Consider the following 16043-nt stretch of genomic DNA (forward strand, 5'->3'; position numbering starts at 1 on the left):
CAAGAAAATGGCGCCGGACGTCGCACAGTTCAATTTGGACTGTGTGGGAGCGGCGCATGCGCCGTTCCCACACAGCCGGCGTACAGCATAGTGGATGGAACGGACCCCGTTCGCATTCACTATGGGACTGTATGTGCCGTATTCCATGTCTGTATGTGTCGTTAATCGACACATACAGAGATGGAAAAAAAAATGGCAGCCCCCATAGGGAAGAAAAAGTGAAAAAAGAAAACACAAACACACAAATAAAAAATGTTTTAATAAAACACTAAAATCAAATTGATCTAACATTTTTTTTTCCCGTGACACTGGTCCTTTAAGTACAATGGTCCAGCCATCTTTTTTACATACGGGGTAGTACACATAAAGCTGTTTGAGCCGGTCACCAGCCAGTGTCAGTGTATGACAGACATAAAGTGTTTTAGGGTGCAGGGAGTGTGGGGGATACTGCTGAATGAGGGGGCCTCATTACTAATGTAAAAGGGGAGTCAGGGAAACTAGTTAGATTAGGGAATGTTCTAGGCCTGTCCAAAGTGTTTTCAGGGCACGTTTAAAATTGTGGATGTTGGGATTTGACCTGGATCTCTGGGGTAGCACGTTCCAGAGGACGGGTGCAGTACGAGAAAAGTCCTGGAGACAGGAGTGGGAGGTTCGGATTATCGAGGATTTTAATCTAAGGTCATTGGCAGAACGTAGGGAGTGTGTAGGGTGTAAGACAGAGATGAGGGAGGAGATGTAAGGAGGTGCAGCACTGTGATGAGCCTGGCTGCTGGATTAAGGCTAGATTGGGGAGGGGAGAGTGAATCACAGCGACAATGAGAGTTTTGGCTGTTTCCATAGTAAGAAAAGGGCGTTTTCTGGAGATTATTTTGAGGTGAAAGTGACAGGAGCGTGAAGTAATTGAATGTGTGAAGTAAAGAAAATATCGGAGTAAAAAATAACCCCTAGACAGCGGGCGTGCTGCCTTAGGAATTATGTTAGTGCCTCAGACTGAGATGGAGACTTCATGTTTACGGAGGTTAGTAGATGGTGGGAACACAAAGAGCTCCGTTTTAGAAAGATTCAGTTTCAGATAGAGAGAGGACATGATGTTAGAGACAGCGGACAGACAATCATTGGTGTTTTGCACGGGAGATGTCATGGGAAGAGGCATATAATTGGGTGTCATCAGCGTAGAGATGGTACTGGAAGCCAAATCTGCTCATGGTTTATCCAATAGGTGCTGTGTAGAGAGACGAGGAGCGGACCTAGGACTGATCCCTGAGGAAATGCGTGAAAATAGAAGCATGAGCTGCGCTGGGAGGATATAAAACCGTATCTGCACATCTAGCAGAGTTAAGAAAAGATATTAAAGGGGATGTCTAGCCCATCTCCCTAGTTAATAGGACACTTGCACAATACTTTGCTGGGTGTCAGACAGTTGCCTTAAAGAGGCTCTGTCACCACATTATAAGTGCCCTATCTTCTACATAATTTGATCGGCGCTGTAATGTAGATTACAGCAGTGTTTTTTTATTTAGAAAAACTATCAATTTTGACGGAGTTATGACCTATTTTAGCTTTATGCTAATGACTTTCTTAATGGACAACTGGGCGTGTTTTACTTTTTGACCAAGTGGGCGTTGTGGAGAGAAGTGTATGACGCTGACCAATCAGCGCCGTATATTTCTCTCCATTCATATATTCCGCACATTGTGATCCTGCGTTGTTCACTATGTACAGCCACATACACACACACACTAACGTTACTGAAGTGCCTTGAGAGTTAATAGGCATCGCATCCAACCAGGACGGGATGTCTGTTCATCACTGCCGATACTTCGGTAACGTTTGTGTGGAACTTGCAACACAGCAAGCGTAATCTCGCGAGATCACGCTGTAAATCACACTTGCTGTCATTAACTCCCACACTAACGTTACCGAAGTGTCGACAGTGATGAATAGATATCCCGTCCTGGATGGATGCCATGTCTATTAACTCTCAAGGCACTTCGGTAACGTTAGTGTGTGAGTGTGTGAGTATGTGGATGCACATAGTGAACAACGCAGGATCACAATGTGCGGAATATATGAATGGAGAGAAATATACGACGCTGATTGGTCAGCGTCATACACTTCCCTTCACAACGCCCACTTGGTCAAAAAGTAAAACACGCCCAGTAGTCCATTAAGAAAGTCATTAGCATAAAGCTAAAATAGGTCATAACTCCGTCAAAATGTATTGTTTTTCAAAATAAAAACCACTGTTATCTACATTACAGCGCCGATCACATTATGTAGAAGATAGGGCACTTATAATGTGGTGACGGAGCCTCTTTTAACAACTGTCCTGTCCGCTGTGCAGCACCATTTTTACAAGCCCAATGTCAGATTGGACAGGGGCTGGAAATACCTCTAAAGAGGTTTTCCTGAACTTAGATTGGTGATTTATCTAGTCCAGCAATGTTTGAGCACCGCGTCCCATTAGTTGTTTACACAGGCACAGCGACTCATCCCTACGAGTGGCTGCACCTGGTACTGCAGCTCAGTCCCATTCAAGTGACCTCCACCAATGAAACATTGTTGGCCTGCAGAGGCCATCATTTTTTAATCCCAGTGGAGAACCCCTTTTAAGTGGAATTTGTTGAATGGGCAGTCTTACTATCAATTTGTGTTGTGTTTAATGCAACCAAATGAAAAGCAGCAATTTCAGGGAAATACAAGCGCTCCACAGAAAGGTGGTGTCTCATCCGGAAACCAGAAACAGAAGGCAAGTTTATTTCTGTTGTGTTTTCAGGATAAGTCTGTTATTTTACTAGAGATTTTTAATGTCAATGCGACTTTTGATGTAGAATTAACTTTTTCGCAAGTACGGGTCACACATTAGCGCTGACTCTGTAATGGCAGCTACCATGTTATATGACTGATGTGTGCAGCATTGTCAGCTATAACTACACCCGTCAGCAGGGACGTTTGTTCCTATTAACGCCAAGATGGAAGGATAACAATTCTTGTTTATTCACTCGGCTGTTGATGCTCCAAGCAGTGCGAATGGTTCAATGTTTGTGCCCAGTTTAAACTGACCTGTTATATGGGAGGGAGAAAACTACCAATGGCTCATGAAAGTGTTTTTTATAGTATAATCTCATGCAGCACCACTAAAGAGTGTGTTCATTTTGTGCTACCCTGAGGACTGCAATCTTTCCTGATGTACAGATGTAGTTGTGAAATTTTTTTTACCTGACTTTTGGAATTTAATCACACAGCATCATTGGCATAGGTAATACGGTAGGTTTACCTGTAGATAAGAGAGATCACATTGTTATAGGGCACTCTGATATCACGTACACTCACTGTAATATCACAAATTAAGTTCTACTGTATCTGTTCGTATCCAAGTACATGGTTCTATAGAAATTATTGGCAGGATCTTCAGTGTTCTGTATGTTTGGATGATAAGTATACAGTCACAAGTATTTGTCGGTCTACTTCAGTAACGTTATGAAAAGATGATTATGCCTTATTTGCGTACATTTATTTTTTTGTCCTATGCAGGCAAAACATTCTTTAATGCGGCAACATATGTTAACAATATAGAAAAAGTTAATTTACCAAAATTGGTGAATTTGGTAAATTGGTTTGGTGGCATCCCGCAGCATTGATTTTCTCCCAGTATTGGCTTGTGCATGTTACTTACATGAGAAATGCAAGAGAAGTGTGTGTGTGTGTGTGTGTGTGTGTGTGTGTGTGTTTTCTTACACTATTAAAGGCTATGGGCACCTTTGACATGGAGAAAAAAAATGATTTTTATATGTTAGTGGTTACCTGGAGTTAAAATTAAAAATAAATAAATAAAAAAAGTTGCACTAGATTCAAGGCTACAATCTTCATGCCTTAATGAATTTTCAGGCCCCCCTGATATTCAGTTTACAAGCTGCTCTAGTTTCAGACTTTTTTTCCCGGTGGTCATGTTCCTCCCAGTAATACATTCTGGATGTGAGTTCTGTTTGTCCAGGATACTGCTGCCTTCTAGCTCTCATGTATTAACACGTCTTTCGCTCTACACTGATAGCCTGTGTGATTCCGCCTCTACTCTCTTCATTATCTATACTCTGATTCTGACAGCCTGTGTGATCTGTTCTTCCAGTAATACATGCTGGATGTAAGGTTTGTGTTTCCAGGATACTACTGCCTTCACTAGCTCTCATGCATCAGCACGGCTTTCTCTCTACACGAATAGCCGGTGTGATTTCCCCCTCTGCTCTCCTCCCTCTGATACAGAAAGCTTGCGTGACCTGCCCTCCCTGAACACTTGCATGCTTTCCTCCCCTCTCTACTCTCTGATTTTGCTGTATATAACCTCCTCCTTCTCCCTGCTTCTATCTCTAACACTGAGAGAAGGGAGGTGGCGAGCAGATTACGTTAACCCGTCAGGAAAAGTGGACTGACGAATTTGACTTAGAATCAACAACAGAGCCAGTTCTCTACAGGAGCTGAAATTCTTAATGAAGACTATTTAGAAAGTTGCTTCACTTTTGCATTCAGGAAGCAAATAAACAATAAAAAATATTTCAGTGCAAAGGCGTCCATAGCCTTTACGGCGATGTCCATAAATATGTAGTCTTTAATAATTTTGAGTTGCTAAATATATTAATGCAACAACATTTGTATCACTTATTTTTTCACAGCATAAACAAGACGACGAATTCAGCAATGTGTGGCATTCCTTGCAAGGAACTGGGAAGCCACAATATGCACCACACAAAATGAATGACCAGGTCTGTTAGTTTGAATGAAGAAAGATCTTGTGTGTCTCTTCCTTTCTGTTGATTAATAAGTATATGTTTTGTAGAGTCTACCTCAGGAAAAGAAGCCTGGCCAAAATATGCACCAGTACCACAAATCGGGCAACCCTGAGAACACCTCAAAGTGCCAGCGAAAAAAAACGGAACCAGTAAAAACCGGTAAATGAACCTACCGATCGTCGTCAGCAGGGGGAGGATGAAATAATTCTGGGTAATGGGGAACTATTTGCTAAGAAAACCCATAAATAGGAGCGTGTCTGATGCATAGGTTCTGTAGCTCTTGGTTTTATGTGTAGCTATCATTTATATTTTATACATGTTTATTACTAGTAATACTTCATTACACTTCCCTAAGGGTTGAGGCTTTGTTTCTTTCATACCAAGCTCTGAATCCTTGACTCCTCCGGTACAGTGGTCTTCATTATGCTTCTTCTAGTAGTGGCCTTTATTCTTCCAGAGTTTTGTCATTTCGATATACCAGCTGTATAGCAGGAGCAGGGCGGAGAGTTTCATAATCAAGAAACTGCTCCCATCTCTAGGGTAAAGAAATTCTAGTGTGACATCTATTTACAATGGTATTCCCACCTTAGACATTAATGGCATATTCACGGGATATGCCACAAGTCCCTGATGCTGGTCTGTAACTCCTATTGGAATCAATGGAGAGAACCACGCGCTGCCACCTGTCCATTCTTTCCCCACGTGGATGCCGTAGTCATCTCTAGGAGGTATGTGAGTCCGGTGCCCCCCCCCCCCCCCCCCATTCTCGAGATACATGCAGGTCCCAGCTTTTAGATCAGGCATTTATATCCATTTCTAAGGTGGGAATAACACTTTATTTAGACCACTATCATTTTTATTTAAACTTCTGACATGTCATAGAGGCATGTCAGTGACTGTCTGGGTGCTGAGAAGGGACATATTATTGGGGGGTCTCAGCAACTGGACCAGTGAATGGGACAAATTGCAGTACCGCATACAGACGCTTATGAAGACCAGACACTTTACGTATGCAAAGAATGAAAGGTCACGGTCCATTTATAGTGCCCATCAGCTGGGGTCCCAAATGCCGGTCCTCCACTGATCAAACAATGATGGCCTTTCTAAAGATAGACCATGAACGTCATAGTTCCTATGAACCTCTTTACCTACTAAAAATTAGGGAAGATGGCGCACTTTTGATACGGGTTGTATGCTAAGTGTTTGCATAAGATGTATTTGTAGAATGTAATGTGCACCTAATTTAGCAAACCCTTCCCTAACCGTTCAAATAAGCTGAAACACGGCGCAAAATATTCCCAAGATTTATTAAGGTACAACATGCGTTTTTTTGGATCACTATATTGAAGTAAATAAATACCACCTAGAAGCCGGTGTTTATTAGGATGCAACATTTGTGTACATGAAACATTTTTATAAATTTGGTGCATTTTTGCCAGCTTGCAAATACAATAGTGCAATTATGTTTTCAGCATAGTATTTTACCTGTAAATTAGCTCTAACATTAAATTCTCCCATAATTCGCCCTATGACGTACACCATACATGTTTGTATGTGCGGATGTTAAATAAGAATTTAGAAGAATTTACATGTGAAGATATTTTATATCTACTGTATACTACCCAGATATTATTTTTTCTTAGCACTTGGCCCGTGCTGAGAAGTTCTACTCTAGTATATTTTATGATTATTATAATTTTTTTTTTAAATCTAATACCGCTCCTTTCCACATGGCATTGTGGGTATACCTGATCAGACCCGATAGTGAATCGTCCCACAAATGAGAGGATCACATGTTGGATGCAAGCCATGTAGATGGATTTAGCTAAATCATGACTTGAGTGAAGGATTTATAAAATATATTTACGCAGAATACAAAGGTTGACCCTGCATAATTCAGACATGCTCACCCAATTGGTGCCTCTGCCTGTTAAAGTTCAGACTTTGCCAAAACAGCACTCCTTTCCATACAATTAGTTTTTCTTTACAAGAAATACTTAAAGGCACATGACCTACCTGTTATACACCGTTGAGTCACATTATTATGACTACCTCCTACTGTCGACTTTTCCAGCGCGTAGCCCATGAAGGAAGTGATGTGTCGTGGGCTGGCTTGGTGGGTATAGAAGGTGTGCGATAGGCTGTCTGAACACATATCACTCGTTGTTGCCATGGGTAAAAGGGGCGATTCGTTAGAGTTACAAAAAGTATTGACTTTCGGGCCAAGGGTGGCAGTATTTCTCAAACGGCGCAGCTTGTGAGCTGTTCGCGTGCTGCTTTGGTGAAAGTGTACAGTGAGTGAACAAATGGCACCATTGGGAATAAACAACGTGGAAACTGCGGAGCACCACGTGCCATTGATGTAAGAGGTGAACGTCGGCTACGAAGGTGCGCAACTGCCGAACAATACGCTACAGTGGAGCAGCTCACCGTGAAAATCAGCCAGGGAGCTAACAGATGTGTGTCTAAAACAACAGTTCAGCGAACCCTGCTAAGTATGGTGCTCCGAAGCAGACAAATGATTGGCAAAGGGTTGCCTTCTCCGATAAGTCACGTTTTCTGCTTCATCGAAATTATGGACGTTGGCATCTCAGGCACGAAACATAGAACACCCACCCTGCAGCCATTGCTGGAAGAACACAAGCTGGTGGCGGCAGCTTTATGGTCTGGGGAATTTTTCCATGGCATTCACTGGGCCCACTCATCCATGTGGGAGGCCCTCTGAAGCAATGTGGGTATGAATCCATCGTTGCAGAGCACGTCCACCCATACATGCTGTTTGTCTTCCCTGGGGCAGATGGAATCTTCAAGCTAGACAATGCGATATGCCACACGGCTAGAAATGTCCGACAGTGGTTGGAAGAGCACGATCAAGACTTCCAAGTACTTCCCTGGCTACTGAATTCATCAGATGTGAACCTAATTGAGCATCTGTGGGACCACCTCGATCGTCTTGTTCGTTCAATGGATCCTCCCCAACACACGCTCCAGCAAATGCGGGATGCACTGCAGTCAGCATAGCTCCAGATACCTGAGACAACCTACCAGCACCTTATTGAGTCACTCCCAGCCCGTCTAGCTGCTGTCCGTGCTGCACACAGCGTTTACTCTGGATGTTAGCTGGTGGTCATAACACTGTGACACGACTGTGTAAATCCCTCCTTGCTCCTCCACCCCTCAAATTTATCAGCTGATTATTGAACTACTCATCATCTTCCAAAGAATGGCAAGATATTAAATAATTTTATTAAAAATGGAAAAAGAATAAAGTAAATACAAAATAAAAAAATATGCTTTTTATAATTTGTATTGCAGAGAATCAAGGCTTTGATTTTCAGAAACCAGATAATCGGCAGCTGGATGTAACTATACAGGTGAGATCATATTTACAAACTCCATTTAGAAAAGAAAAAAAATGTTAAAGGGTAACTAAACGTTCAACAAACTTCTGACCTGTAATAGTGACATGTCAAAAGTTTTCATTGTTGGGGGTCCGAGCACTGAGACCCCCACCAATCGCTAAAACGAAGCTGCAGAAGTGCTCATGTGAGCACTGAGCCGCTTAGTTTCTGTTCGGCTTTTGCCGGCAAGCCAATGTAGCGGTGTACGGGCTCGTAGACTTTTTATTGAGTCCGTACACCGCTGCATTGATTTCCGGAAAAAGCCAAGCAGAATTGAACGAGCACTTCTGCAGCTTTGTTTTAGCTATTGGTGGGGGTCTCAGTGCTCGGACCCCCACCAATCAAAACTTCTGACGTGTCAGAAGTTTGAACATTTAGTTACCCTTCAAATAAAATGCACACCATCTTTCATAGTTTTTCTGTTTCATATAATTTTATCATAAATTGACATCACAAGAAATCTAAGAATAGTTTTTATAGTATTTGTCATTATGTAATATGTAGCTGGTGCTGGAGAAGAGGGGCAAGGGATGATGTTTGAAGAAGCAGGAAAGAGTTTAGCTTATGAGTAGGTCTCCGATTAGTTGTCTGCAAGCAGTGTTAGGCCACATGCACACGTATTACGCGAGGATTTGTAGCGCAGATTTTCCTGCAACAAATCCACAGCGTAATACAGTACCAGCGAAGTAAAATTAAATTTCATCTACATCTACACATTACAGAATTCCGCAGCATTAAATCCGCACCCCTTTCGGCATCAACATCTAAAAACGCAATATTAAGTGTGGCATTACCTGCGTTTTTCTGCGGTTGTGCATGTAGCCTAAGGGCCTCTTGCATCGGCTAATTTTGGCCAGTGCAACGAGTGCCGATCAAGGAGACAGCTCGTTGATCGCTTCTCGTTTGCTCTTTTCACACTAAGCTATGGATGGAGATGAGCAGTCGTTACTCTGATCGCTCGTCCCCATACATTATCATCATGTCAGCAGCGCGTCTCCCTGTTTACACTGGGAGATGTGCTGCCGACAATGATAATATTTTACTTTTTTTAAAACGATACGGCCAGCAGATGATTGAGCGTTTTCTCGTGCATCTGCTGATCGCTGCCCTGTTTACACAGGGCATTTATCAGCAATCAGTGTTCTATAAACGATCGTTTTCCCGATAATTGCCCAGTGTAAAAGGGCCTTTAGGCTGGTTTCCCGCTGCAGATTTTGCATTAATTTTGTAAACCAGAACTGGGTACAGGAGCGTAGACCTAGAAGGCCTTGCTTTATATAGTCTGTTTAGGTTCTGTTTCTGGTTTTGGTTTAAAAAAATACATGCAAAGCCTTAGGGTGCAGTCACATCCAGTTTCATTAAACTGGATGAAAATTGCAGGAATCCATACACCTGCTGCTGAAGGAACAACATTCAGATGAATGGAACTGAATTAGTGCAAAAAGTTCTGCAAGAAAATCTGATGAATTGGATCCAGGGGAGGAGACCTATAAGACCTTCTTTTAGATATTTCTTCTGTTTCTGGTTTTGGCTTAAAAAATGCATGCAAAATCTTCATCAACTCTGCCCTGTCTGAACGAGGCCTTAAAGTGATGTATATACTGGGATTAGTAACAAATCTGATCACCAAGACTTGGGAATTATCTAACCTAAATGAGGTTCTTTTTCAAATAGAGGGGAGGTTTAGCACTGGTCTCGCAAACAGCGATTCTTTTGTAATGTTGTGTAACCAATTCCATGAAGCCATAATACACCAGACTTTACACACTGATCTACATTAATTTACCCTAGAAACAAGTCTAAAATGCTCTTTCCTTTTAATCTAAAATAAGTTTTGACTTGTTTGTGTTATGTAGAATGTCTCTGAGCCTGAAACACACATCAAGCTTTTAAAGAGAAATGATCAGACCGAGGCTACACGTGATAATGCGAGCACCGCCAAAGTAAAGGTACTGCTGATCCAAGGACGAGTTACCACGTGTATTCATTATTTGCTGCATTGCTCTCCATTGTAATATATGATGTGATCTCATTCACAGCAAAATAGTGACTTTGAGAACCTTTTTGCGTCGCTGAAGATTGCAGGAGAGGAACAAGCACAGTCTGTACCCATCATAGATGCGCCGTGTACCACGGAAGAACACTTGTCTCCACAGTCCTTTGCTATGGTAAGTTTGTGGGGAGAAAACTGTCTCATTTGGGTCTTAAACGTGACGATGTGTGGGGGATAGGCCATCAATGAGTGATCGGCAGGGGGTCGGACTCCCGCTAATCAGTACAATGAAGGTTCGCCTTAGTTGTTTACGCAGGTACATCTCGTACATTCTCCGCCTGGTACTGCAGCTTGGTCCCGTTCTTTTGAATAGAACTGAGATGCAGGCACAGTCACCCATACGAACGAGCCGCTGTGACTCTGTAAACAATGAAGGTCCTTGGCTACTTCACTGTGACTTCATTGGTTTGGTAAGGATAGTCCCATAGTGTTTAACCAGCCTATTTTAGGTCTAAAAGGGGTTTTCCCAAGACAGACATTTATGATGTATCCACAAGATATGTCGTAAATGTCAGATAGATGCGGGTCCCACCTATCCCTAGAACGGGGCCACATGAACCCCGCTCTGCTGCTGTGTTGTGGCTGAATTCCAACCTTGAAAAGGTTACATGGTCGGGAGTTACGAAAACAGCGTAAGTCCCATAGAACTGAATGGTAGTTACAGAAACAGCGTAGCTCGCATGCTACGCTTCTTCCGTCACTGCCATTTCACTCCTGTGAGAGTTACGGAAACAGCGTAGCTCCGTTTTTTTGGGGAGAAATAGAAAAAAAACAAAAACAGAAGTTCTGCTATTGTTCAATGCGCTTTTAAATTTACGCCATTCACCATACGGCGTTAATAACATGTTACCTTTATTCTATGGGTTGGTACGATTTGCGATGATAAAACATGTATAGGTTTTCTATGTTTTAATACTTTTGCACACTATAAACCTTTAAAACTACTAAAATTATTTGTTTTTGCATCATCGCTTCCAAGAGCCGTAACTTTTTTTTTTTTTTTCAATTTAGTTATGAGGCTTTTTTTTTCTGCGTGATGAGACAAAGTTTTCATTGGTACTTTTTTGGGGTACATGGGACTTATTAACGTTTATTACTACTTTTGGGGGGCAATGGGGAAAAAATAGCAATTCCACCATTTATTTTTTTTTCTTATGGCGTTCACCTTGCGGTTTAAATTACATGTTAAAGAGGCTCTGTCACCAGATTATCAAATCCCTATCTCTTATTGCATGTGATCGGCGCTGCAATGTAGATAACTGTAAAGTTTTTTGTTTTTTTTAAAACAATCATTTTTGGCTAAGTTATGAGCAATTTTATATTTATGCAAATGAGCCTTTCTAATGGACAACTGGGCGTGTTTTCTCTTATTTCCAACTGGGCGTGTATTGTGTTTTTAGCAACTGGGCATGTTTACATCTTTCACTGCACAATCACACTGTGCTGTGGATCATGCTGGGCTGGAACAATGAGAAGTGCAGGACACTGATTGGTCAGCGTCATACACTTCTCTGTACAACACCCAGTTGGTAAAAAGTAAAAACACGCCCAGTTGTCCATTGAGAAACTCATTAGCATAAATCTAAACTAGCTCAAAAATGATAATTTTTCAAAATAAAAACCACTGCTGTTATCTACATTACAGCGCCGATCAGATTATGTAGGAGACAGGGCTCTTATAATCTGGTGACAGAGCCACTTTAACTTTATTGTTTGGGTGATTTACGGACGCGGTGATACAATATGTGTACTTTTTTATTTATTTTTTACACTTTTACTAAATAAAACCACTTTTAAATGGAAAAGGATTGTTTTATTTTTACTTTTATGTAACATAAATTACTTATTTTTTCTGTCCCACTAGGGGACTTCACTATGTGACCTTTTAGATCGCAGATATAATGCTTTGGTATACTTAGGCAATAATGCTTTGGTATACTATCGGTGTAAAACTGACAGGCAATTTATTAGGTCATGTTTCTGGCAAGGCATAATAAACATATAGCCAGGGTAGGCCTGTGCGACTTTGTTAGGCCCTTGGCTACCATGGCACCCCATCGGAGGCCCGCGATCGCAATTGTGGGCTGCCGATGGGTTACCGTGTAAGCCACTTAAAGAGGCTCGGTCATCAGTTTATAACTGCCCTAATCTTCTACCTAATCTAATGTAGATAAGTAATGTGTTGTTTTTTTTTTTTTTAAAAAACGTTTATTTTTTTACAAAGTTATGAGCATTTTAATTAAGTATTATGCAATTGTGTTCTTAATGCCCAAGTGGACATTTTTTTACTCTGGACTTAGTGGGCATAGTAAATAGAAGTGTATGATTCTGACCAATCCGCGTCATACACTTCTCTTCATTCATGTCCATCTTAATCCACAGCACAGCGTGATCTCGCTGTGCTGTCACTCCCATAGTTCCTTCACACAAGGGGTTAAACGGCCCCAACCTAAGTAAACTTCGATCGCTATCCTTGTAGCAGGAGTCCGATTGTCATCAGATAGCCGAGCACCCGCTCTAGCCTGCACGGGACACCCATGCGCGGCTTAGACTAGGCCACCATAAAAAGGCGGCGGTCCAGCCTAAAGCCCCATAGTGGAAATCCAAAAATATACCTGATGTAAAAAATAACACCAAGTAGACAACAAAAATAAAATATGCAAATCTTTATTATCCCATACGGGAGAAATTACCCACAAAAAACATACATTTAAAATACAAAGAACTAAAAACACCCCGGATAGGAATGTGCACCAAGTCCCATGAAAATGACCATATGTTATAACAAGATGACAGCATAAGACATACCAGTAGAATAGCCAGAAGATCCAATATCTAGAATGATCAACTTTAACCCCTTCAGGACCCAGCCTGTTTTGGCCTTCAGGACCCAGCCGATTTTTTCAAATCTGACGTGTTACTTTATGTGGTAATAACGTTGGAATGCTTTTACCTATCCAAGCGATTCTGAGATTGCTTTCTCGTGACATGTTGTACTTTATGTTAGTGAAAAAATTTTGTCGATAATTTTGGTATTTATTTCTGAAAAATACCACAATTTAGAAAAAAATAGCAAAAATTAGCATTTTTCTAAATTTAAACGTATCTGCTTGTAATACCACACAAAATACTTACTATTTTATATTTCCCATATGTCTACTTTGTTTGCATCGTTACAAGGCTTAGAACTTTAGCAGCAATTTCTCATATTTTAAAGAAAATTTCAAAAGGCTATTTTTTCAGGGACCTGTTCAGTCTGAGGTGGCTTTGAGGGCCTTATATATTAGAAAATCCCCAGAAGTCACCCCATTTTGAAAACTGCACCCCCTCAAGGTATTCGAATCAGCATTCACAAAGTGTTTTAACCCTTTAGGCGTTTCACAGGAATTAAAGCAAAGTAGAGGTGAAATTTACAAATTTTATTTTTTTTGCAGAAATTAATTTCTAATACATTTTTTTTTTGTAACACAGAAGGTTTTACCAGAGAAATGCAACTCAATATTTATTGCCCAGATTCTGCAGTTTTTAGAAATATCCCACATGTGGCCCTAGTGTGATAATGGACTGAAGCACAGGCCTCCGAAGCAAAAGGAGCACCTAGTGGATTTTGGGCCTCCTTTTTTTTTCAGAATATATTTTAGGCACCTTGTCAGGTTTGAAGAGGTCTTGTGGTGCCAAAACAGTGGAAACACCCCAAAAGTTACCCCATTTTGGAAACTACACCCCTCAAGGAATTTATCTAGGTGTATAGTTAGCATTTTGACCGCACAGGTTTTTCGCTAAATTTATTAGAATTAGTCTGTAAAAATGAAATCTACTTTTTTCTGAAAAAACATAGAAATTTTTAATATTTACAAGAAATAATAAAGAAAATGCACCCCAACATATGTAAAGCAATGTCTCCCGATTACGGTAATATCCCATATGTGGTAATAAACTGCTGATTGGACCCACAGCAAGGCTCAGAAGGGAAGGAGCGCCATTTGGATTTTGGAGCACGGATTTTGGTGGATTGGTTTTCGGTTTCATGTCGCGTTTGCAACCCCCTGGAGGAACCAAAACAGGGGAAACCCTCCAAAAGTGACCCCATTTTGGAAACTACACCTATCAAGGAATTTTTCTAGGGGTACAGTTAGCATTTTGACCACACAGGTTTTTCACTAAATATATTGGAATTAGTCTGTAAAAATTAAAATCTACTTTTTTTCTGAAAAAACATAGAAATTTTTAATACTTACGAGGAATAATGAAGAAAATCACCCCAACATTTGTAAAACAATGTCTCCTGATTACAGCAATATCCCATATGTGGTAATAAACTGCTAATTGGACCCACAGCAGGGCTCAGAAGGGAAGGAGTGCCATTTGGATTTTGGAGCACGGATTTTGATGGATTGTTTTTTGGTGCCATGCCGCCTTTGCAACGCCCTGGAGGGACCAAAACAGCGGAAGCCCCCCAAGTTACCCCATTTTGGAAACACCCCTCAAGGAATTTTTCTAGGGGTATAGTGAGCATTTAGACTCCACGGGTCTTTTGCAGAATTTATTAGAATTAGGCGGAGAAAATTAATATCACAATTTTTTTCCACTAAAATGTTGAATTTTCACAAGGGATAAAGGAGAAAAAAACAACCAATTTTTGTAAAGCTATTTCTCCCGGGTACGGAAATACCCCACATGGGGTCATGCATTTTTTTCATTAGAAATGAATTAACCCTTTCAGGACTGATCCATTTTTTGCTTTCTTATTTTCGTTTTTCACTACCCGCCTTCCAAGAGCCATAACTTTTTTCTTTTTCCGTCAGTAGAGTGATGTGACGGCTTATTTCTTGCGGGAGGAATTGTAGTTTCTATTGATACCATTTAAAGTGAAATAAAAAGTCCTGGGAAACTGAAAAAAAATAGGAAAATATAGTAATATAGGAAAAAAATCTGATTCCATTTTTTGGGGTTTTCGTTTTTACCGCTTTCGCCGTGCGGTAAAAACGAAAACTACAGCGATTTTGACTGTTTAAATCATTTACGTTTTTTACGGTTTTCACCGTGCGAGTTAAATAATGGCATATTGTAATAGTTCGGCCTTTTACGGACGTAGCGATATCAATTCTGTTTATTTTTTTACATTACTTTTGAAGAAAAATGGGAAAAGGTTTTTTTTGTAACTTTTTTTCTTTCTCACTACTAATAACTTGAATTCTTCTACACATTTTATTAGTCCCCTTAGGGGACTTGTACCAGCGATCATTGGATCGCGGGTACAATAGTCTGCGATACTAATGTATTGCAGTATATTGTTATTTTTACAGGCTTCTGTAACCGCACAATCGCTGTTCCTGTCCCTTAGTCCTGGGTGTCAGCTGTAATACACAGCCGACGCCCGCAGCGTATGGAGCGGGCTCAGCACGTGAGCCCGCTCCATACATCAACCCACACCATGACGTGCTATTAAGTCATAGTGCTCAAAGGGGTTTTTGCACAACGGATGGTGTGAATATTGCAATTTTGCACTGATGTGCCATTTTAGTGCATAATATGTTGTGCCCAGTTTGTGCCACTGAAGACAAATGCCTCATAAAACGTTAAGCGGGTTCTCCCGGGTATGGTGATGCCATATATGTGAGTGCAAACTGCTGTTTGGGGACGCTGCAAGGCTCAGAAGGGAGGGACGCCATTTTGCCTTTGGAGTGCAGATTTTGCTTGGTAGTTTTTCTGTTTGGGGTTTTGGTGGTATTTCAGTTTATAATGTGGGGGTATATGTAATCTGTGCGGGGTACATCAGGATATATGTAATCTGTGCGGAGAACA

At 41.0% G+C, this 16043-nt stretch overlaps 1 protein-coding gene across 1 annotated transcript in view; it reads left to right on the forward strand.

Moving 5' to 3' along the window:
• Positions 1-16043, forward strand: part of XRN1 (5'-3' exoribonuclease 1) — a 103818-nt gene that overhangs the window by 73101 nt on the left and 14674 nt on the right. Inside the window, exons 32-36 of the mRNA XM_075861474.1 lie at positions 4668-4757; positions 4832-4943; positions 8100-8158; positions 10042-10134; positions 10225-10353. Of these exons, the coding sequence (XP_075717589.1) occupies positions 4668-4757; positions 4832-4943; positions 8100-8158; positions 10042-10134; positions 10225-10353 (483 nt within the window). The remainder of the gene's footprint in view (positions 1-4667; positions 4758-4831; positions 4944-8099; positions 8159-10041; positions 10135-10224; positions 10354-16043) is intronic.

This window comes from Rhinoderma darwinii, chromosome 4 (genome assembly GCF_050947455.1).
Source record: "Rhinoderma darwinii isolate aRhiDar2 chromosome 4, aRhiDar2.hap1, whole genome shotgun sequence".
Taxonomy (NCBI): domain Eukaryota; kingdom Metazoa; phylum Chordata; class Amphibia; order Anura; family Rhinodermatidae; genus Rhinoderma; species Rhinoderma darwinii.